The 25332-nt window shown below is 36.7% G+C and overlaps 1 protein-coding gene across 1 annotated transcript in view; it reads left to right on the top strand.

Moving 5' to 3' along the window:
* The first annotated feature begins 3842 nt into the window (after positions 1 to 3842).
* LOC116784054 (kelch-like protein 32) overlaps positions 3843 to 25332 on the top strand; it is a 56853-nt gene continuing 35363 nt past the window's right edge. Inside the window, exon 1 of the mRNA XM_032682234.1 lies at positions 3843 to 3971. Coding sequence (XP_032538125.1) covers positions 3843 to 3971 — 129 coding nt within the window. The remainder of the gene's footprint in view (positions 3972 to 25332) is intronic.

The raw sequence follows: 25332 nt of genomic DNA, 5'->3' as shown, positions 1-25332 counted from the left end.
ACCAAAAAGACCAAAACATGAAAGAATGAAAAATCTTCTCAGATGGTAAAGAAATAGTAGAAATAAGTATTTTCAAGTACAACAATTTCTCCTGATAATTGCTTTGATTCCTTTATAGAATCTTGGCTTTCATTTCTCATCAATTCCTCCCCTCATTTGATATTGACAGTTTTTCTAGTGATCAACAAGTATTTAATCTACCATTTTTAGTTAAGATTGGGGAAAAATAGCTATCAATGTCTTAGCACCTCTTACTGTGTTAATCCTCTCTATCTCTCTTGTGGATGGAGGTGTGTATTGTGATGGTTGATTTTCTTGGGTAAGTGGCCTTCTGTATCCTGTGCTTAGCAGTTCCACTGGCTGCCTTTTGAGTGAAATGAATCAGTTAAACCACCTGCTGTCCCTCGCAAAAGTGACTTCAACTATCCTTCTTTACTGCTGGGGACAGAATGCCAAAGTCATGGATACCTGAATACAACAGGTCTGTGTCTTACTGTAAATACTTAACATCCTTTTTCAATGCAATTTCAAAGCCAGAGATAAAAATTTGATACTTAGATACTTAAGCTAGGGAGAAGACAGCTTTTCTAGAGCTGAAAGTGATTAAAGTAATGAAACATCTTTGCCGAAAAATAGTGAATTTGCTTGGAGTCTTGCTTATTCAAATCCTGTTTACTTCTAATAGTGGTATTTATTTGATAGTGGTATGAAGCTATGTCAGGGAAAGACATTAGGAAAAGGTTCTTCACTGAAAGAGTGGTAGATCACTGGAACAGGCTCCCCAGGGAAGTGGTCACGGCCCCAAGCTTGTCAGAGTACAAGGAGTGTCTGGACAACACTCTTAGTCATGGATTTAGGAGAAACATGGAGCAGAGACATAGGACTAGATGATCTTCCAACTTGAAATATTCCATTATTTTATGATGTATATAGTGTGCATTTAACACAAATATTCATTTAGTTTTCTGGAAAAATATTATAACATATATCAGAGGATGCTGGTCGTGATTCCTTCTGGTACTGGCTAATGAGACATCTGGATTTTGTAACGAGTGCTACCAAACATTACATGCCAGGGCTTTGGGCTGTTGCCTGCAGGGAACTAGAACATTCTTTCCCCACTCACTTTTTTGAAGCAGAATTTGTCAATGTGCAAGGAGCTCAGAATTCAACTGAAGCATGAATGAACAGGGAGACAGGCAAAAGTGCTGTCTGGTTGAGAGTGAAATGCAGTCTAAATTACTTTAAAAGAAAAGTTAAGGGTTTTGATTGCTCTCAAGCACACAGAAAGATCTCCATCAGGCAAAAACAAGTGATACTTTTGTTAGATGCCTGTCTCATTTTAAATGCTGATCACTGCAAGTGAAGTCAAGAAGGAATTTTCTTTTTCATCAAAGTGGCAGGAATCTTAGATTTTTATTCTTGTTTTCTGTGTTAAATTCCATATCGTTTACTTTCTAGAATTTTCTGACATGAAATTACGTATTTCCTTACTGTGTGTACTCGTGGTGTGCATGTGGTGGTATTTAACTGCATTTATGTTAATATTCATTTATGTTAATATGGATGGCCCAAATAACATATAAACAGCTATGCTGGTAATTAATAAAAATCAAGTCCTTTTATAAGTGTATAGAAGCTGAGAGGTGTGGAATAATTTTGAATCACACCGGTTTTTGGTAGAAAGAAGGTTTGCAATATTTCTTCCTTTTATTGTTTCTGTTTCTTGTGGATTTCCCCAGCATGCAGTTTGCTTTTGGTGAATGTTTAGCATAGATGAACTAGTATTTTTTGCCTATCCCCCGGTGAGTATCGAATAAAAGTTGATAGTCCATTTATGGCAAAGTTTTTTGAGGGATAAACTAGACTTTCCTCAGTACCTTGGAAACTCAAAGGTGAACATGTTTCTCAGCAGAATAAATCTTGCATGGTATAGGAAAGCTGTAAGAAATGGAAAGAAACATGTAAGAAATATGTCTGCCATCTTGAAATACACTTTTGTTGCTGAGTTTGTGCAAATCACCTCTAGACAGTAGCCAGTCACCCTCCTTGTCTCTTGTCCTACTTCTCATCTCAAAGTGCTACCAGTATTATTTATAAACAGATTGCTGTAGCTTTAAAATACATTAATACTATCAGAGTTAATATAGTTTGTCTACACCTACAAGGTACTAATGTGTTTGGGGTTCTGATTCTCTTATATTGTGTCTTTAACAATGCAAACTGGTGGCTGGCACTTAGTAAGTAACACACCATCAGATGGCAACTTTCTCAGTGTAGCTCATGTCTGAATAACATACACTGCAAGATCTGTTTGTTTTGTCAGTCTGACCTTGAGTTCTCACTTGAATCTACTTGACTTGCTTCTTTTTTTCTTTTTTTTTCAATATCTATACCTGTTGGAGATATTTTTGTGACTGAAATCTGTTCTATTTTTCCATATTTTTCTCATCATGCATAGCAACCTCAGTAGTCACCAACTAAAACCTGGATGGTGCTGGGGCTGATTCTATTACATTAAGATCCTTACATGTCTTTCTGGCTTGATGAGAACCTGTTGTATAGTATGTAAATTACATATAATGTTCCGTTAAAACCTAATATTAATATATATATGATGATTTTGCACAAGCGTTAAGCATTCCTATACTCCACAACTCAGTATAAATGAGTTCTTGCTATAAACAAGGATTTTTCAGTATAAACAAGGATCAGGCCCCCTTCTCTTCTTACTATCCTTGTATTGGCGATATTTGGGGGTTTGCTTGAAGAAATGCATACACATTTTTCATTTTCCTCAAAAATAGTTAACTACAAAAGATGCAGATGAGTGTCTTCCTTTTGTTTGCTTCTTCCTATTCCACTTATTTGAGGTATACAGTTGATGCTGTGAGATAAAACTGAATCATGTGGGCAGAAGAAAAAGGATCTGAAAAAAGCTTTACTTCCCTGTGGAGCAGTGAGACACTGACCTCATGTGGTGTGAAACCAAAGTTGCCAGAGGAAATACAAGAATAAAACTGAATAAACCGAGCATCTTTGAAAAATTAATTTTCTTATGGATTTCTGATTTTTGTTTGGATATTGCACTACTTAAATATTTTAGTTTATATAGTTTATAGTGTGATTGCTGATAAGAAGTTGACCAGTGTCTTTATTCCCAAAGACGTTTTTGTTTCCCAAAAGGGATGCTCTAACAAGCTGACCCCAAGACAGCAGTCTAGCAGCTGTGGTCCAATTATCCTTACTGCTGCCTCTACATGATTTTAATTGAAATGAGTAGGAGATTCATGTGAGCAACTGACTGAATAATCAGTCTTGGTTTCTAAGCCCTTTCTGGCACTACCCCAGCAGCATGCTCACTTTGCTTTCAGAGCCCTGCTCTGTAAAATGAAGACAGTGGTTAGGAAAATTATAAAGTAGTACCATGCAGAATAGGAAGGGTGTTCCTTGTCTGTATATTTTTGATACGCATGAATAATATTAATAGTGGAGACTTCTGAGTCAGTTCTGTTGGCCTGATTCATCAGTATATATGGATGCATCCAAGTATGTAGATAACAAAAGAAGGTTCTGTTATTTTGAAAAGTCTCCCTCTTAAATAAACAGCATGCATTTAGTTTCAAAATATTTAGAGGGTAATGTGGCTTATGGACTGTCACAGGAAAAAAAAAAAAAAAGCTCAAAAATCGTTTGGGCAGTTCAGATGAACTTTAGACACTGTCCCCATCCTGCAAAACTTCTCTATATGCTTAATTGCACTCTTTCTGTTCTTTATGTTGACTCAAATATCTGAAATAACAAAAGCCCTTACTGTTTTCTACAAGTACTCTGAGTTCCAGATGACAAACCTTCCATTTTCTTCTTTACAGATCCTCTTGGAACCAGGGGTGATACAGGACGTCCTGGCAGCTGGGAGTCATTTGCAGCTGCTGGAGCTTCTCAGTTTATGTTCTCACTATCTCATTGAGGTGAGGCTTCTCAGCCTAAACAGCCATTTCTGTTTGGTACACTTTTGTTAAAAGTCTAATTTCGTTAGGAGAGTATTAGTACAATGCCTGGTGTAACCTAAATGGCAAAAACTGGATTTCAGAAGGTCTGATTTTTGAGTGTAATTTGGGTTTCGGTTTGTGGGAGATGCTTTCTCCTTCCATACATTTTGTCCATTTCATTCCTGAAAGGAAGAATGCTTTCTTCTGCCTCAGTTTACCAAATGCTAGGTATTTCCCTTTTGAGATCATGAGTATTACGAAGAATTCAGGTGCATAAATGTTCACAACAGGGCACTGCTATCTCTGAAGGGATAGGGCTTATTATAATGGCCCCTTATTCTCATGCCCATAATGCTGATGTCTTTATGAAACAAAAAATTTGAGTGCAGTAAACTAATTTTCTGTGACGGCTTGTAGCAAGAACACAGCTTTGATGTGTAACTATGAAAAACCTTATAAAAATAAAATAGCAATAGCAATTCTACAGAACTGTTTACTTTTCTTGGTAATTTTTCAGTCCTGTTTCTGAAATAGGTTGTGTTAGCTGCTTCTGGGCAACAGGTGGGCATGGAAATGCACATCAGCACAGTCCTCTTGGTATGAACTTGCCTTCCAACAGCATAACTGCCTTTGAACAGTCTGAGTGTGCTTGGCTGCACGCTGAGCTACTGAGTACCAGGGGCAGGCAGGATCTCATGGTAAGAACTTCAGGATGTACTTGAAGGCTCTGTGTCTTATGGAGAAGTGTTAGCCTTACAAAACCCTTCAAAATGTTTGTTCAGATAATAAGGCAGTATTAATTTGTACATTATAAATTGATTAGAAAGTTAGAGGAGCTGGTAGACTTATGCAATTCATTTTTTTTTTTTCAGGAATGTAAGGAGGGATTTAATTTTTCTGAGAAAATAGACATGAATTGTAATGGGAAAGATGGTTGGTTTGAGAAATAAGAACTGTGAGATGCTAAATAAGCCACAAAACCATTTGGCCTACCAGTTGTCAGGCAGGCACAGGAAGGAGTTACTGTAATGAAAAAGAAGATACAAATCTAACATTATACCCTGTATTTAATGGCCCCCTAACAAATCAGTCAGTGGGAGTATGCCTCTGCTGCTAATGTGGTTCTGTGTTTGTCAGAAATTGAACTAAAGAGAATATTGCAGCAAAGAATCTAGGGAAAATATTGAAAAGTAGGGAAGAAGCTGGTTATTGTGCTGGTGAGATGAGGACATGAGAGAGCTGTAGGAGAAGAGCAGGTATATGCTCAGCATAAATCCTTGTGCTAACTACAAAGTTTCTGGTATTTGTAGCTCTTCCCTCAGCCCCGTCTTAATACTTTTAATCCTGAGGCCATTGCAGGGGAAAGGCGTCTCGTCCTTGGGTCTCGTCCTTGATGTGCAAGCCATAGTCAGCTACTTAGGAAGAGATTCATAATGAATTAAAAATCTCCCAAAACAAAACAAATCAATCCCAAAATCACACTACCCTCGCAAGAAAACCACTCTGGAGTGAATAAACCTTGCTTCTAAATTATTCTATAATTAACAGACCCGGAAAAATTCTCTGGAGATGACAATCGTAGAATCCTTTATGTTGAAAAAGACCTTTAAGATCAAGTCCAACCATAAAATGATAACTTGCAAAAGAAGCAGAAGTGTTTTAATTCCTCTCCTGCTAATACTTTTTCTGTTGCTCTTATGTCTTTAGATGCAGTTTGTCTCATGCGTATTTATTTGCATGTTTTTTCTCCTTCTATAATTTAGAAGAGAGCCATGTCCTTCATGAGTCACAGAAACCACAACTCTGTTGTCTGCAGTTGCTGTAAGATGTGTAAAAGATGTGAAATAGCACTGTTGTACTCTGAGTAGCATGCCAGGGTAGGATAACTGGAGCTACACTGGTGTAAAAATTAGGAGGAAGTGGGACTCAGTGTCCGGATTTTTAGTAATGGAGGTAGGGAATAAGGTAGGGGATGAGAGGCAGGGAAAAAGGAGGAGTATGTGTGTTGGAAGACAGAGAGCAGTGCTATTTCTGTAGACTATTTTTTAATCAGGATCTCATTGTAAGGTTTTAAAACTGCATGAACATCTATGGGATGGCTATAGCTTATATCATATTGGATTCTAGGCTGTATTTTACTCCTTTTCCGGTATTTTTTAACCTGGTTCACCTCAATAAGGTATATCTGTAGACAGATTTCCAGTCTGAATAGATCATAGTTTGAATTTACCTGTGTTTTTTGTTCTGTAGTGTTGCAGTCCATACAAGTAATCAGCCCTGAGTGATTGTGTAAGCCTTTTCAACAGAGGCCAAGAAGGTACTGCACATTAAGACTGTGATATCTTTCAGGGTCCAAACCTGTTTTTTCTACATATTATTGAGTGACTTTAAAAAATGTTTCTTGCTTTATTTTAATATTATCTGAAAATAAAATCAAATAGTTAAGGAAGTCTTCTTTAAAGCCACTTACCCTTGCTGCAGTTGATAACTGGGGTGCTTGTCACCCCACATGCTGTGATACAGATGCTGGAAAGAAATTAGTGCTTGCCCTTTCTCTTCTTTCTGATGAATTTGAGTGTACCAGAGTTCTTTATTTGCAATGCTAGTGAATTTCTTTCTTGCTGTTTGGAGTTGTTCAGATATCATGAACTTAGCTTAGTTTAGCATAAATTCAGGAAATACAGTATGTGGGATCTAGCTGTCATTCAATGTTGTGTAACGATGACACAGAGTTTTAACTTGTTAGGATTGTCTTTAAATGTTTGGATTAGACCAGGCTTTTCCCATATGAGTGCTGCTTTTATTGTTAACACTCGTTCCAGCTCTCCTCTCTCTCTAGATGTTCCAGCTTGTCATTTTGTTGGAACTGTCTTGAACAGTTTCATCTTTTCTTGATACTTTTATCTGGGGCCTGTAATGGTTCCATGAATTTCAATAAGGAGGATTTTTTTGCTACAAATGCTATTGGCATCACCCATACACATATCTTTTTCAAGGCATATTGGTAGTCTGTGAGGTTCCAAAGAAGACTGTTCTGATATGATTTATCTAAGATGATTGTCAAAGTGTCTAATTGTCAAAAATTATTTGAAGTGCACTGGGCACACATTAATTTGCAGCCAGCGCTGCATATTCACTGGTCTTTAAGGAATTTCCTCTCAATTGCCTCAAAATAAACAAGATGTTATTTGACTATAAGAGAGATCCTCTTTGTCATAGACCAAACAGCTTAGGAGACTTTAATTTGTTGATGAATCCCAAAAAGGTTTCTGTTACAAATTGTTTGAATCGCATTTATGGCAATTTTTTTAAGAATTCTCAATCAAAGAAACAACAGAAAAAAGGAAAGGAACATTCTTTCTCCCCACCGTCAATTAGGTAATATCAATCTCTAAGACTTCTGACAACACTTATAGTTTATTAAATGCATTTTATCATCTATAAACTTCTCATTATCAAATGTTCTGTAGCATCTAATGTTGATTCAATATTCTTATTTGAAACTCATGCTCATTTTGGATTGATAATTTACTAATTTTTATTTTAAAATAGCTATTGTTCATATTTTCTGTATTTGCAAACAAGAAAAATGCCCAAATATTCCCTATTTGAGGTCTTAATTCCAACTTTATGTTGTGCAGACTTCTCCCCCCACCTCAGTCATATCTTGAATTATGATTACTCCACAACCTCCATTACTGTTTGGGGGTTTTGTTTTTAGTTTCATTTTTAGAGAGGGACTCTTTCAAAGCATGCTGATGTATTTTATTTAAGACACATGCATATTCATGAATCTTATGTCATCTGCATAATTCTCAGGTACATTAAACATTGAAACAAGGCTTGTAAGCTCACACATCTGTTTCAAGCTGAACAAACGGTAAGGCAAAGTGATTTTTCTGAGCTGTGTTGGTGTTATGTAGGTGTGTGAAAGCTAAGCTAAAGACTTGAACTTTGTGTACCTTGAATTGCACTAAGGTCTGTGATCAAGCACACAGCATTTGCTTGCAGAGAGCACATCCAGCTCTCCAAGATTCTTATTTTCTGAGTTCCTCCTCCAGCTCAGGTTGATTGTCAGTTTTGGCTGAGGTCTTTCAAAGGAGGCTAACGCAGAATGCTGCAGCCAACAGCCAGACTTGGAAATTTAATGGGAACAGGTTATCTGAATATCTTCTTTACCTTTTGAAAGTTTTAGTCTGTTGAGTTCCAGTGGACTGTATTTGTCCTATAATGTTGGAAGCAGGCAAGAGAAAGCTTAGCTGAAGGTATTGAGTATGTTGTACATCTGAGAGTGGACTTCTTAAATGGAGCTGTGGAGAACACGATATTAGTGTGTTGTTGATGACCTATTTTGCACTTTAAAGCTTGTAAATGTTTTTCTGAAGGATATATGACAACTTTATTCTTATACAAGAGAATAAACATGTTAAATCATTTATTCAGAACATAGAAGTGTTTGTTTCATAAATAAGTCTGAGTTATATAACTGATCGTAGATCTAAGAAGTTTTGTCTTTTCCCTCAACTGTTTTGTGTATTCAGTACCAAAGAGAGCCACAAACTGCAAGTTATTTCAACAACCAAAGAGTATTAATAAAGAGGGAATGCTATTGAGAATACAAGTTTTTAATGGAATTTCCTTCTACTGGTCAACATCAACTCAGTATTGTGTGGGAAGTAATTGGTTTTTAAACCAGAGTTTGATTACCACTAGTATTCAGAGATCTGGGACATTGGACTGTCCATATTTGAAATCTTAAAGCTAAGTGATTTTTCTGTATTTTCCAAAGTCCAGCATTATTTTTTCAGTGGAGTTCGAGGTACTTCCTGAGTTACATTCAAGGTAATAAGATGATAGTTGTGAGGGGTTAAGAAGTTGCAGAACTGTCCTAAGCAAAATAATCATTTCTGAGAGGTGGCACGTGGCATGATGTTAGTTGGCATTTATCCCATTAACTTTCTGCTGCCAGATCAGGCACCTTTTGTGAAGAACAAGTTAAATTTACGTACTGGACAGAATCTGAGGTATCATTTATGTTGAGTTTATTGGTTGGACAGTTGCACAGTTTCAATAACACCTTATTAGATGCGGCATTAGCTGACTGTCCTTGTACTCAGTGTTGGAAAGAATTTCCTGTTCCCACAATAGCTGGGAGCACTGGGTATAGTAGACATGAGCTGTGATCCTGATTACTACTAGAGCTACTTTGACTGGTAAGAATTGTTTTTGGGATCATAAATGTTTTTGTGTCAAATGAACTTGAAAGTTTGATGCCAATGTTCCCATTAGTTTTAAGTGCATTAATGCTCCCTGCTAAATGGTAAATGTTGTTGATTACCTCTTAAAAACTTCATTATAGTAGACAGAACTCTGCTATAGGTATATCTGCTTGCTTGCTACTGATGTCAGTCACAGCATCTTTAAACAGAGCTAATTTAAGCTGAAAAGAGCATTTTAGCTCTTTAGGTGAGTGATTAAAATGATCCTGAAGAAACACAGCACTGGACAACAGCAGTCAACTGGAATTTTCTTGGGTCTGTATTATATTGCTCTGGATTCTTGCATACAAAAGCAGACAGTGGACAGGATCAGGCCTGGAATGCAAAACTTAGATTAATCAACACACAAATGATAGAATAAGGCCTCCTGGAGTAATTCCTGGTAATATTTGAAGCAGGCAAATTGTCTTGGGTAGGGGCGTTTGATTTTTTACCTAGTACTGTAATGGTCAATTTAGGATTATAGAACAATTTTTTTTCGTGTTGTATGGATGCCTAATGATCTGGATCTTTTCTTCTTCTAATTTTAAACTATTTGAATGTGTTTTAGAGTGAAATATGTTACTGTTTTTACAAGGAAGAAGCTACAAATGAATCTGCCTGTGGAATTAAAAGGAGGAGTGTGCGTGGTTTATATGCGTGGTGAGGCCAGAGCTTCAAAGTTACTTATTTTTCTTAAACACAATTTCTCCATTTGGAACAGTGCCAATGACACAATCCCAGCTTTCACTAAGATACACTCCTTTGGAGATTAATTAATTTGTACACCAGAGATTGAGAGCATCACCTTTGTATTGCTAGAAACCCCAGCTCAGTTGGGATTTTAGCTTCTGGGTTTTTCATACAGAGCAAATTAAACTGCTGGAAAAAAAATCTAAAGGTCATCTAGCAACCAGGCTTGCCTTTTTTTAACTTAATACAGAGTTTTTAATCTAAGTACATGCATGCACACTCTGCACACCCGACAATCCCCCAGAATTAGTCACCACCATTAAGCTGGAGTCTACCAACTTTGTCTTATGGTGGAGTGACCTTCCAGTGCTAAGAATACAGAGTAGACAGAAATAACATTGCCTTGCAGTTTACTGGTTTTAAGTGTTATGCAACCATTTGTTGCTTTGCTAGCCTGCTGTTTTTTGAAGGAGCATGTTTTGTCAGCTGTTGTCATTGAGCTATTGACAGTCATTAGGAAAGTTCTTGTGAAAAGCTCAAAAATAACTTCGGTAATTTTTCTCTGCACTCTCTTTAACGTACAGTTACATTACAGAGATACAGATATATGAAATGTGAATGCACTAAGATTCCAGCTTCGAATGGGACTGAATAAAAAAATGGCAGTGGTTTTCTCCATTTTTCAGTTGGTGTCAGTGAGGAAAGTAAAAATATACCAAAGTGACTATACCTAGTCACTTCGAATCCTGTTCTTACTCCACTTGCTGCTATTTAGCTACAATGTGAATTGAATCTGCCTGGATGTGTAAAAAAATTATGCTGGAATGTCTAGGTTAACTATTGCTGGCAAGATTAAAGCTCCTGAGCTGGCTGGCGAGTTGTATGGATACACATCGCCAGTCCTTTGCAGCAAACTTGCAGGAGGGGTCACAGGTTGGGAATAGGCTGTTACTGCTATATCTGCCTTCTCTTTGCAGATTCCGTCAGGAAGGGAGAGCAGCTTTGGTGTGTATTTTAAATAGGAACACAGAAACTGGATGGCTTCATAGTTTCCCTCCCTGCCCTTCTCATGTTGTCTTTCTAGCCAACGTGGCCTCCCTACCTGACCTTTCTGTCCAACAGTCCCTGAAAGACTTCTGCTTCTGGAATCTTTCCAGTATTTTTATAAAGCTGTAAACAGAGGCTGATGAATCCCAGAATGCTTAGTGTACAAAATTCTTCTTTGGTTTTATTGCCATCTGATCGATACTAATGTTTTATGTTCTCCTTGTGCCTCCTGGTCTCCAATGTCTTTAGCTTTAAATTCTCCTAATTAATTGAGGCAGTTCAGATGCATGAACCCCAAAAATGGAAGTATTTGTAAATGGGTAGTGCAGCTACCCTTGTTTGCTGCTGTTCTCGGTGACATGCCCAGTTAGCAGTCTGGGAGGAAAATTTTGTTGATTGCAAGAGACGGCACCCAAAAGACAGAATGGCTGAACTGACTTGAAATGAGACAGTCAGGGCCCCCTCCCCGGGACTGGACAGCAGATGGCAGTGTGAGTCCATAACAGTTTGAGCAGATAAATTCAAGCTAAAATCAGGAAAAAAAATGAAAAGAAAAATTATTTATTTTTACTCCATATTAGTCTTCTGACCTAATCAGTAAAAAAGTCATTATTCACACAACACTGGGCAATATGCATTGTAATTTTTAACAAATAATAGGAAACTGTTAATGTTTTCACAGGAAATACAGTTCTGTCTTGTGCAGCAATGGTCATTTATCACTGCACTTTGTGAAATCACTCATTTGTTCTAATTTGAATGTAAATGACTCTAAGGTTTTACAAATAAGGTGACAGACTCACATAAATGTAATTGCAGGGTTCATCTCTCTCTTTTTATATATCACTCATTAAGTTATGAATTAAATACATCGTATTAAACCAGGGGCATGTCCAATGATGATATTGTAATGGCAAATTACTCTATGCTATTAGAGGTGTATTTTTTATTCATGGACATTAATTTGTCATTAAGCGGCATTAGTTTAGCACTTTTATGTGGAAGACGTGACCTGAAAGAGGAGACTTAACAGCTCTAATGTGAAAGAACAGAAATACAGGCACCAGATATACAGGTTTTTGTTGTTTTTTTTTTCTCCTTACCTCCTGTAAGGAGGCAGAGGGACATTTTATTTGAATTTGCTTTGATCTAAAGCACTTTGAGTTATGTTTAGCTGTTTTAGCAAAGGTATTTCTGAAACATGAACATGCTTTGGTTAGTAAGTATTTACCAATATGGGAAAAGCCAGAATGCTAAGTACAAAATGGTGACTATAAATCATGTGTAACCTGTGAACATGAAGAGAACACTGGGCTTGAAGTGAGTTACAGTTTGATTTTATCTCGGAAGTGTCACTGTGGTAGAGAGTTAATTGTCTATCTTTTCTTTCCTCTATACTGGCTTAACCAAAATAGAACTGTTTTGGGGTTTTTTTTTCATTCATAATTATGAAGTAAGTCTATTTTAATTCCTCTCTACTTTGTATTTTTAGGTACACTACTATTATATTCTCAAAGGTAAATTTCAAGTTTGAAATGCAGGAGCAGAATCTTTCTTAAGAAAATAAATAAGAAAATGTATTATTTGATGAAATTTCAGAGGCAACTTAGCCCCTGAGGTATTAAACTAAGGAAAATAGTGAATGACTCAGTCTGCTCCATCTTTAAAAGATTTTAAAAAGATCTTGTAAATTTTATTTTAATTTTACAGTCAATTTAATAATTCAATTTCAAAACTTTGTTTTTTAATAGTGAAGATGGATTGAAGTCATAAGGATCCAAGTTGATACATTCTCCAGTTACACAGTATTTGCATTTTAGTCTTTTTTTGTAGACCATCTCTAATTAAAGACAAAAGAAGTCTTGACTTGATATGAACCTGTGTATTTGGCAGTTGATTCCCTGCCCACCCACTGTGTGTTATATTTTTCTGATGGCTTAGTCGTTACTGCTTGATCCATCTATGTGAACTGCTCACAATGTATTCAACTAGTATTGTGATAGTCATGAAAATGACCTAAGCCCAAATTATTTTAACCCCAAATTTAACACTTTTAGCTACTGTTAAGTATTATTTTGGTACTTAATAGAGAAGCATTTTTCAATGAACCATTTAAGTTTGTAGGGCAGCACAACAAAGGAAACAAGTTCTGTGTCAGGTTGTTGATGTTTTCTAGTAGATCTCTTAGCAGCAGTAAATCAAAAAGCATTCTAGCACATTCCATCATTTATGGTGTGTTGCTTGCATGACTGCATGAGTAGAATTTGCCAGGAAACCAGCATTTTGCATCAGAATGGTGATGTAGACTAACTCTATTTAGAACAAAAACTCCATTTTTGTTCAGGGTATTGAATAGGCCTTGAATCCAGAATGAATATAAGCATATACATGCTGTAATGACTTACTGAATCTTCAGGCAATATGTCATCAGAGCTTTGAAGGTTATAAATTGTCCTCATTCATCTCACTAATTCTAAAAATTAAAGATCCAAACCTAGAGATTAGTGGTATCAACAACTTTTTAACCATCAGCTCTCCTGCAAGTGTGTTATTTCAAACTGAGAAATGTCTGTAACTTCATTTACCTATGTTACTGTGTAATCTAGTCTAAACATCTGTTTATTAATTTGGAGGAAGTTGTTGCTAAATTTGCCATCTGTTAAACAGAGTTTTACAAAATCTGTGATTTCTACCATAGAGTGTGTCTAACTGCATAGGTAGCACTGGATCTTAGCTGACTTAAATCAGGAAATTTATTTGTGGTTCAGTGGGAACTGAGCTGGTAACATGTGGTATTGTCTCTGTGGTAATTTTTATGGGAGCTATTGTATCCTCTGGATTAGAGGGGTAGTAATATATTGACTGGACTTGTAAACACTTTGACCTTTGTTGTGAAAGCTATACAATGGAATTTTTTTCTAAATTCCACTTCAGTGTTTTCTCGTTGTTTACAGTAAGCCACATCTGTTCTAATTATGTATGTAAAGGGCCTTGAATTTACATAGCATCTCAGCACACCTGTTTATCATAGGGAAAGTATTTTAGTAACCTCAGGTATGTTCAGTCCCCAACACTCATTGAGATTGGAATTCCTGCTGACTTGAGATGGCATGTTGTGGACATACAGAAAGCTAGAGGGACAGGCCTAGTGTATGCCAGGCCCCAAATCAGTGTTCTTATGTGCTTGTGTTTTGGTTTTGCCTGCCTCTCAATATTTTTACTCATATTTGCAGCATTACCATCTTCATGGGGAACTGAAGTATGCAGGGAGTATATATATGCAATAGTGATGTCAAGGGCCCCCAGAAACTGATACTGAAGGTTTACTGTAACTAAATACTTGAAATTATTTGATAGCCTGGATACGGTTGTGACTCTTAACTTGCATGTGTATTATACACCATTGGTAGAAAGTCCTAATCAAATTCTGAACTCATACAGCGCCATTCAGCCCTGGACCAAAACTTGAGCAGAGAAAGTAACTTCTTGAAAAGGAATAAAACTAGTAGCAAAAATGATCTCTGTGTGTGTGTGTGTGTGTGTGGAATATCTTGTGGTAGGGGAAACCAAACAACATTAGGTATATGTGACCTTTTATAAGCTGTTGATAGGGTTTTGCTTTTAGATGTGGTTGAAATCTTTGAAATTTGAATGTTTTAGCAATGTTTCTTATTAAAATCTGTATTTGAAAAGGACTGATTTTTCTAACATTACATGGAATAATCATTGACTAAAAACTTCTTCAGTAAGCTGTAGTTAATTTTTAAAAGCAGACACTGTTGATAGATTAACTGCAGAAATACAGTATTTTGAAGTAACTGAGCTATGTCCCATCTTTAAATGCCCTTCAACTGTTAGAGTGTCACAGAATCCCAGAATGGGTCAGGCTGGAAGGGACCACAGTGGGCCATTTGGTGTAATGTCCTTGCTCAAGCAGGGTCATCCTAGAGCACATGGCACGGGATTGCATCCAGACAGTTCTTGAATGTCTGCAGTGAGGAAGACTCCACAACCTCTTCCAGTGCACGGTCACCTGCACAGTAAAGCTCTTCCTCATATTCAGGTGGAACTTCCTGTGCATCAGTTTCTACCCAGTGTCTCTTGTCTTATTGCTTGTGACCACTGAGAAGAGCCTGGCTCCATCCGTCTTTAGATACAGTGTTGAGGAGCCCTCTCAGTCATCTCTTCTTGAGGCTGAACAGGCCCAACTCTCTCAGTCTATTTTCCTAAGAGAGATGCTCAGGTCCCCTAATCACCTTTGTAGCCCTCTACTGGACTTGTTCCCATATCTCCACATCTCCCTTGTACTGAGAAGCCTAGAACTGGACACAGCACTCCAGATGTGGCCTCACCAGGGCTGAGTAGAGGGGCAGGATCACTTCCCTTGACCTGCTGGCAATGCTTTTCTTAATGCACCCTGGGATACCATTGGCCTCCTTGGCCAGAAGGGCACACTGCTGGCTCATGGACATCTTGTTGTCCACCAGGAACCCCAGGTCCTTCTCCTCAGAGAGTGTCACTTCGCTTGATTCTGTTGTTTTTAGAAGGGGAATACAGGAGAGGGACCCTTCAAACCCTTCAGGATTTTGAGAACCTGGCAAGTATCTGTAGTTGTGAACACTTAGAAACTGGGCCTGCAATGATCTCTTCTGCATTTAAAGGTGATGTCTTCCAGGTGAAATCTTGAAGTCAGAGAGAAATGCCTTAAATATGTGGTGCATTTATTACATGTTTTTCTCTCCTATTTCTGTGGGAAAAAAAAAGGCTTGGGGGTAAAGCAAGGAATTCTGATGGTTAACGGTTTGGGATTTGGGAGTGGGAGGTTGAATTATTTTTTATTCTTGGTAAGAGCTGCTAGAAACTAAATGAACAAAATTCATCATGATCTTTGAAGGCTCATGCACTGCTGGTGCTTGTCATCTTCAGCTTCAGCAGTGTGAACATTCACATATATTAGTTTTGGGAGGACTTGTGACTTGTTTGGCACTACTGAAGATCAGATATAGGAAATGACAAACTGGACATTGAGTCAAGGCCCATTTTTTATGTTTGGCCTTTGCCCTTTCTAGGTTTTTGGATGTTGAAAGTCAGATTTATAATAATTTCTGACCAAAGGAACGATAGATGAATCCCTAGTCAGTAATGCTTAAAATACGACCTAGCTCCCCATGATCCTGACATATACCAATTTTTTTCTTTTTTAATTCGGTTGTTCTTCCAGATTTTTTTTGTTCTTTTACTTTTCTACCCATTTATGGCCTACTACTATCCCTTCTTATACTGTTTACCTCCTGAAATCAGTTCTGATTATTACATTGTAAACCTACTAATCACACAGTTCCTAGTTATGGGAAAGAGAGATGTTCTTTTCACTGCATAAATTTAGGAACAGAGTGTTGTACAGTGTTTTACGGGGAAAAATACCTATACAAAACATGTTGCAGAGATTTTGCTGATATATTGAGTTGTACCCATAACTTTAAATTCTGTTAAAGTTGGTGAAGACAGGAATTATCTAACTACTAGAGCACTGGAGTGGGTTCCAGGCATTTGAGGTTCTGTTCTTTGTATATTCTGCATCATGGGAAATCTTTTAAGTTATTCCTCTGCTCTTCCTTTTTTCTTCTCTAAAATGAGAATTTGCCTTGATTTTAGTGCTGTGAGCTAAAAAAAAAATTCTTAGTGATTTTTGAGTTGAGGTCAGATATTCCAGGAGCATAGAGATACCTGAACAAATAACAGTTTTCCAAATAAAGTGGAAATGTTGCCTTTTTATCATTCACATACTTATAATCAGGTTCTTTTAACTGCTGAGTACATTCATATCTTCCTGCAACGGCAATGAGTCTTGCTTTTGAGAGAAATGAGAAACCATTATAACCTCAGAGGTCAAATTGTGCAAATATTTCCTTCTTTACCTGTACAGACAGTTACCAAAAACCTTTTTTTATTGCAGTCATTTTTTTTAATGCGGAGCTGCAAAAAGTTCATAATCCTATGATAACAATGCAGACAGACCTATACTTCCTAGTTCTTTGGCCAGAGTAACTCTGATCCTACATTCATGCCCTGGAAACTATTTTCTGAAAATTTAGTCAAAGCTTTTTTTACTTTCATATATTCTCTCCATTTTATAAATATTTTTGCTCAAGATCAAATCCTCCAGCAGTCTTTCTTTAAAAATCTAAGCTGAGCACCTTAAATCTTGTAAGGTTGTTTTTCCAGCCTATAATATTTCCGTATCCTTAAAATGTGGACTTCAGAACTGGGACCAATAATTGAAAAATAGCTAAAAATTGCAATGTGAAAGCAGCAAGAGGGCTTGTTTCTTTATTGGACAGTACTTGGTGTGCATTTTATGACTTTTTTTTTTTTTTTTACCACAGCACTGTTCTAAGAACTGATGTTGCTATTTATGTCTGCTTTTTGATGCCTCCTGATGGCTTGTCAGTATTGTGCCAAATAGAGCCTGGTATATTTTCTATATCTATGTAGCTGTTTTACTGGTTCTCAGACAGATATAGATATACACACACTTTTTTTTTTCTTAATGTGATTACTTTAAAAGGAAAGCCTGACCATACTCATCCTGTCATTCTCATAATTTCATAATTTCTTACCCAACTGCTCTTGCAGAATCTTCCGCAAACCTTGCGGACAAAACTTACCATTCTCTACTTCAATTAAACTGTTAGCAGTATTGGATCAAGAATTGTTTCCTTGAGGACCTTGCTGAAAGAAGTTGCACTGCTTTGTAAGTTACCATTAATAACATTTTAAGATTGTCATTGAACAATTTTTTGATCCATCTAACATGCATCCTACTTGTAAGTATGTGCTGTATGAAATTTATTAAATATTACAGCACACAACTTTCCCTAATTCTCCATGTGTTAAATTTGTCCCATTTTATGCTGCCAGTATTTCTTGTAGACTTGGAAAACTGAGCTCTGCCGAAGTTTAAAAAAAAAATGTTCCTCTGCTGATGCCTTACTCCTGTCATGCAAGTCAAATATTAGTATATAGCTCAAGTGATGTAATTTTATACTGCATTAGGAACTACTGATTTTAAATAGGTGACTGATTTTGCTTTGTCTATCAAAGTTATACTCATTGTTGAATTATCCTACACTGGATTCAGCCTTTCTGTAGATAGAATATCACATACTGCTTTAAAATTCTAACAAAGTTTTGTTGTTTTGGGTTGTATAGCAAATATTTCTGAGATTTGAATTTGTCTGTATTAACTAACTCATCATTCCACATATTGTAGACAATTTGTTTCATTCTCTGACGTTATTAGATGTTCAACTTACTACAGTTACTCTTTTCCAGTTCTCAGTTTTTAGCTCTTTATTAGCTTTATTAGCCTTAAGCTTTTGGTAACAGGCTGTTGCCTGAGAGAGGTCTTCAAGAAAAGTGGCCACTTGCTGGGCTTATTGCAGGGCACATGTACACATCAGTGAAGTGTTCCAGAAATAAAATGTCAAAAAAATATTGTGAAACAGTTGTTTGTATCGCATTATATATTCTTTGCATATGAATACCATTACTCTTATTTATACCTATTTATATTTTTATTTATACCAGTGTTAACATTAGTATATTGATAATTTTTAATATACTTCCTGTTCTTTAGTGTAACATCAGGAGTGTTGACTTTTTTAGTTAGTGACTATGATGCTATTTATCAGTCTTCATCATTTTTCATTTACATATAGGCAGAGCACTTGGGGGAACTATCACCCAGCCTCACTAAGAAGCCACATCTTCTCTGAATTGTGATTCTAATTCTCCTGCTATATTCCAGTACTGTTTTCCCCTTGTAATCTCTGTGCTTCTTGTCGGGATCTGCTCTCCTGTTCTTCGGTCTGGTTTTTTTTCATGCTTCTGTATCTGAAAGTGATAGTGTCTTTCTAAGACCTGCTGGGGCTCCAAAGTGAATCCCAAACAGCACAATAGAAACAGACTTTCAGCCTTCAGGTTTTGTCATTGTGATTAGGCCCACAGTGGACAATGATGCAGACATAATCTTGCTTAGCTGTGGAATAGATGGTTCAACTAGAATGGGATGAGATTTTAGACTGAAAAGTTTAAAGTCATTACTGAGCATATCCAAATTATTTTTCTAGAGGCTGATGAAGGGTGTCAGTGGAAGTTTTTCACAGTGTTGGCAACTCCTATGAGCTATTTCCATTCTGAGTATTTTTAATATGGAAGAGTAATGGTCTTTACCTGTCAGTCTCGTTCTTAGTAAAGTGTAATATGCTTTCAGAGACGTTTTCAAGAGATTTTAAGGTGATTCATCTTGAAGCTGGAAAACTTCAGCTTGATGTATTAATTGGTGGCAAAACAGTAAGTTACTTTAAAAAAGGCATTGGAAAGGGAAACTGCCAGGTACACTAATACCTCTATTAATAGATATATCAGTAATGCTGATTTTTAATTTGTTTGTTTTTTTTTTCTCTCCCTCTCCCTTCCATACTAGTTATGGGGATGGAAATTAAAAATAAAAACCACACTTTAATAAACTCTGAATCAGAAATATTTTTTGTATTTGTATTTTCACTATGTCTGAAATTTTTCTACTTATTATGGATTTAAAACTTACTTTGATTTTCAGTATATTAATGGTGGTTTACTTGCCTACTTTTCACATAATAGAATCTTTAAGGTTGGGAATGACTCTCATGTCATTGAGTCCAACCTTTGATTGAACACCACTGTGTCAACTAGACCACAACACTAAGTACCACATCCAGTTGTTTCTTGAACACCTTCAGGAATGGTGACTCCACCACTTCCCTGGGCAGCCTGTTTTAGTGCTTAACCACTCTTTCAATGAAGAAATTCTTGCTGATGTCCAATCTGAACCTCCTCTGCACATCTTGAGACCATTTCCTTTTGTCCTGTCACTAGTTGCATGGCTACAACCTCCTTTCAGGCAGTTGTAGAGAGTGATGACTCCTGAACCTCCTTTATTCCAGGCTAAACAACCCCAGCTCCCTCAGCTGCTCCTCACAGGACATGTGCTCTGGACCCTTCACCAGCTTTGTAGCCCTTCTCTGGATATGCTCCAGCACCTCCATGTCCTTCAGGAGCCCAGAACTGGACACAGGACTCTAGGTGTGGCCTCACCAGGGCCACGTACAGAGGGACAATCACTTCCCTGGTCCTGCTGGCCACGCTATTTTTGACACGAGCCAGGATACCATTGGCCTTCTTGGCCACCTGGGCACACTGCTGGCTCATGTTCAGTCAATCAGCACCCCAGGTCCTTTCCCACTGGGCTGCTTTCCAGCCAATCCACCCCCAGTCTGTAGCGCTGCATAGGGTTGTTGTGACCAAGTGCAGGACCCAGCATTTCACATTCTTAAACCTCATACCATTGGCCTTGGCCCACTGATCCAGCCTGTCCAGGTCTAATTTGAAACAAATCTTAAGAAAATTATTGAAATAATTTTTCCCCCTAGTAAGTAACTGGTATGGAGCAGGACAATTACAAGATTTGTTACTCAAATATAGAAAGAAATTAAATAAGTAATTGGAAAATAGTTTCCGAGCATCCTCAGTAGAATCTATTGCATCATACTTAATTTGTAACATATCATATTATTTCTGTCCTGCCTAACAGATGGAAGGGCTGTTACTGTGTCTCACTTCAGGACCAAGTTTGTAGAGAATTTTCATGTATTAAATCATATGATGGCTTTGAGCTATTAGTGTGATACCATCAAGAAAAAGGCAGTTTGAGTCCATTTCATGCAAGGTAATTTATAAAGCTAAAGAAGTACTAATGCTAGTTTACATGGTACTGCTGAAAAATCATGAATACTGTGAAGAGTTTGCCCATGCAGAAGAATAAATGAAATCTTACTGTGAGAGATAGAGAAAAGGGCAGCTAAGATGATCAGGAAGGCCTGTTTTATGTGAGGAGATCAGAAGAGTTTGGCTTGCTTAGTCTAGCAAAATGAGGGCTGAGGAGGAATATGATTGCTTTCTGTAAATATATCAAGGGAGTAAATACTGGAGGAAGAGGGAGCAGGGAGAGAGACATAGTGCTGTTAAACATAAAAGATAATGTTGGCACAGAAGCAAATGCATATAAACTGTCTAAGTAAATTAAGCTGGAAATTAGGAGATGGAGTCTCAAAATCAGGTGAGCCTTCTTGTAATACTAGTTGAGAACCATATGGATCTTTCTTAATTTATGCTGAAGATGCTTTGATGAGCTTGTATGGTATGGTAGAGGAATAGGCTTAAAATAAGTAAAGGCCTCAAACTGCTATTAGAGCCTGTAAAATATATATACATAAAAGGAAGTAACACTACAGTCCTATTTTTATTTTTTTTTATTTGTAATTATTTATTTTAGTTGCTACTCCTATGAGCTTTGGGTTTCTAAAGGACAACACTTGCTCTTTCTGGATTTGTCAGTATTAGCAACAAAAAAAAAAAAAGAGAATGTTTACCATAAAAATTGATGGTTGTTGATAGATACACTAACTCCGAAGAGCTAGCAAAAATATAAAATAATACAACATCTGTAAAGACTATGTACCAATATTTTGTGATTTCTACTGGAGTAAAGAGTACAGGAATATGTATGGAATATGTAATTCCTCACAACATATTTGAAGACAAGGAAAGCTCCCATAATTGGCAAAACCAGTAAACACTGAAAAATCTTATCAAATTGTCCTTTTGTGTTTCTACTCTCTGAAATAGTATAAAAGGGACAGGTGAAGGGTTAGAAGATCCTCAGTTTCCACTTTATCCCTGTATTTTTATTTGTTAAATAGTATTGAATGCTACAGTTATCTGACCAGGAGTACCTGGTGAGATGTGAAGCTTTTTATTTGGGGAGTTTCTGTGCCAGGTACAGCTAAGAAAATTCTAAAAATTCCTACAGCAACATCTGTTAGCCAAGGGAAAGCAGCTATTGAAACCTCTGCAGAACCTTACCTGTGGTTGTTCCACTGGTCCCATGAAACTTTAACTGTGTAGTCTTAATGTTTCATTATTATATTTCTTTCCAAGATACACATAATTGTGTGTGCAGTATATAAGAGGTATGTATAACCAGAGTCACTTAAAATATTTGACTGGATTGCCAATTGAAGATGTTTGTACTATTTAATAATGTAGATTAATCTGGCTGAGATTCTAGAAAATGTTTGCTTTTTTGGTTTTACTTTAGAGGATCTGCATATGGCATGTTTCACTTTCTTTTTGAAGACCACACATTTGTGTCATCACATGAGCAATCTGAGAATGTCATTTCTTTCTGCTGTTTGTGTGAAGCTCACAGGCCTCCTTTGTGCCTTCAAAGAGGATTCTCATTAACACCAGCCAGCAGAGTTGAACCAGAAAACCAAGCAGACATAGAGAAACCCTAAGTGAGAAGGGAAATGAGTTCCCATAGAGTAGAGGGAAAATAATAGGGCTGACATATTTTGATATTGCTGGTCTTTTACTTACCTCTAGACCTACTTTGAAATAGCAGCAAGGATGCAAATAAATTTTTCATGCTCAAAGAAAAAACAAAAGAAATAATTTCAGAAAGTGTAATTACCAGAAGAATTATTTTATAAAATGAATCAGTTAGAAAGTTGTCCTTTCCAGTACCTATAAAAACATCTGCAGTCTGCACTTATAATAAATGTAATCAGTTTTATACATTGAAAAATTCTGACCGAGCTGTTCCACTGTGACCAGGCTTCAGCAAAATGCCCTTCATGGCTCAACTGGATGGCTTTAGTGTTTGATGGAGGGAAATTTCAAATAAGATCTAAAATACACTTTTTGTCCTTTTGCTTATTATGAAACATGCCTGTCCATTGCTGTGCTGTTGAGTGTGTTCATGTTCTGTTAGTTCTTTGATCAATGTGTGAGGTTTTGCAGAATTAAAAGCTTTTATCTAGAAAGGGAGAGCTAGAACCAACAGAACGGTGTTTCTTTTCTCTTAAAATTTTGTTGATTGCTTTTGTTGTCAGGCAAGTGTATTTTTGTCACTACAATTTCTCATTTTGTTACTATGCCTTATCTATTTAGAGTCCATCTTTGCTATGATTTTTCTCAAGGTTCTATTCTGAGTGGTGGAGCTGGTTCACAGTATTTAATGTAGCAGAGAACCTGGAGGGCGTAGGGTCAAGACCTGTTGTGCTAGGTGCTGCTTAAGGATTTTGAATAACCACGTCCCTGCCCCACAGACCTCACATTTGGGGTCTTTTTGCTTTAAAGAGGCTGAACTGCTTTTAGGAAAAGGGGAAGTAGTGTCGCCATGCAACTCTTCTCTGCTACAGCAGCCGGGCTAGTCATTTAATACCTTGATTTATAACAGTGTTGTAATCTAAATAGGAAGCAGGTGGAGTTACAACTGGGTACGATACTTTGGATATTAATGGCTTGGCTTGGCAGTGGAATTCTAAAGCTGTATATACTTTTTCTGTCTTAATTATGCATTCATTAAAAGCTTTTATACCCAACAGAATAAAGTAAATATTGTTTGATCTCCATAGTGTGCTCCCAGACTGTAGATTTGCACAGCAGGGTCTTGATAATCTGAATAAATTGTATTTCCCCAAGGAGTTTATCTTTCAAATAAGGTCATAAAGAAATGCATTCTTTCCCCTTAGTTCTCCTTGTGCTTTTTCTGCTATTTATAACACGGAGCAGAGGAATAGAGGTATATTGTAGTCTGCTGTGTACTTGGTTATGATTAGCTCTAATTTATCAATCTGTTACATCCTTTTCTTTGGCTTGTGCAAGGCAATTATTCTTTAAAATACAAATGAATAAAGATGGATTTGGAAGTAATTTAAACACAATGTTTATATCTATTTTTCCTGTTTGGCAGTTTATCATATCTCTATGTTAAAATACACCTCTGCATTAAAATATGGACAATGTCACATAATTTATTTTGAATATTTAATATTGTCATCTTTCAGATTATGTTTGTTTGGAAAATAGATTTTCTTTTATGAGGGTTTTAAATGTCAGCTCATTGTTAAATTGGTTTGGCGTCTAAAGGTTAATATTACTGAATCAGAAGACCAGTAGTGTGGAACAGTGGATTCCCTTACTTCAGTGGAGGGATGTGCACTAAGTAGAATGCTTAGGATCAAAGGTAGTTCTTATTTTAGCAGTACACACTGATAAGTAATGTGGCCAATTTACTAAATTTGTTTGAGTTTACTGTGATATTTCAGAACAATTTCAACTTCAGTTGTAAGTGCTTTATATAATTTTATACATATTTTCTTAGTCTGAGTGTGTTCCAGCAGTGTAATGTACGTCATATTAGAAGAGATAGGATTGCTACCTTTCCCTAATTCTCTTCAGCTCTTAGTGACAGTTCTGCTTGTGTTCATATTTCATCCTTCGGTTCAGGAAAGATAGGTGGCATATACTTAAAAGTTTATAAAAAGAGAGATTAAGAGGTTCAAGAATCAATATAAGCCTGTTTTGTATTGCATGTTTTTAAAGAACATACTGTACTGGAAGAAAGCTACACACTACTTTAAAATTTTAAGGTTGCTCTTTTAACACAATATAATAAAATCTGTGGAAAACAGAGACTGCCAGTACTCTTACTCATGACCACACCTAAATTTCCTGTTTAGTAACCTATTTCATCATTTATCAAAGTTTTTAATTCAATTAAGTGTTTAATGTGAAAAGTCTATTCAAATCAGACTCAGCTGGCAATAATTACTTTGATCCTTCCTGTGGGATTTTATTAAAGCTAGAAAGTAAGGTGCATTTTTCTTGCAACTTACCTACTGCATTTTAGCCTATTTCTGAAAGTCTTACTACTTATAAAGGGCAAAGTTATCTGATCTGGGTTGTACACAGAGCAATCTCAGTGTGACATTTTTGCCCTCTAGTATCATCACAGAGACAGTAATGTACAGTACTGTATAATCTTGATTTGAATATTGTTATGACAATCTGATAATTATCATTTGCAAAAGCTAAAGCACTATTTGACTCTTTGTCTGTGAAATACAAACCTGTAGATCAACTCTAACTTACAAAACCAAAAATGAAATGTTTCTGATTCCAGGCCAAGACCAGTTTTAACAAAACATACTTGCAATATTCATCAAGCGGTAAACTGTAAGTCCAGCAGGTCACTAGCATATTATGTTAAGTGAAGCATCAAAAATCATCTCAAACTTCACAATAAAAATAAGTAAACAGATAACCTCCATAATAAATAAATAAACACACATACATAAATAAGCATCTGAAATAAGTTATAACATATAGTATAGTAAATAAATAACTGGTGAGATTATATTTATCCATCCATAAGTATCTTCAACTCTAAGGCA

The sequence above is a fragment of the Chiroxiphia lanceolata genome, chromosome 3 (assembly GCF_009829145.1).
Source record: "Chiroxiphia lanceolata isolate bChiLan1 chromosome 3, bChiLan1.pri, whole genome shotgun sequence".
In the NCBI taxonomy this organism is placed as follows: Eukaryota; Metazoa; Chordata; class Aves; order Passeriformes; family Pipridae; genus Chiroxiphia; species Chiroxiphia lanceolata.
This window is presented reverse-complemented; position numbering and strand designations above follow the sequence as displayed.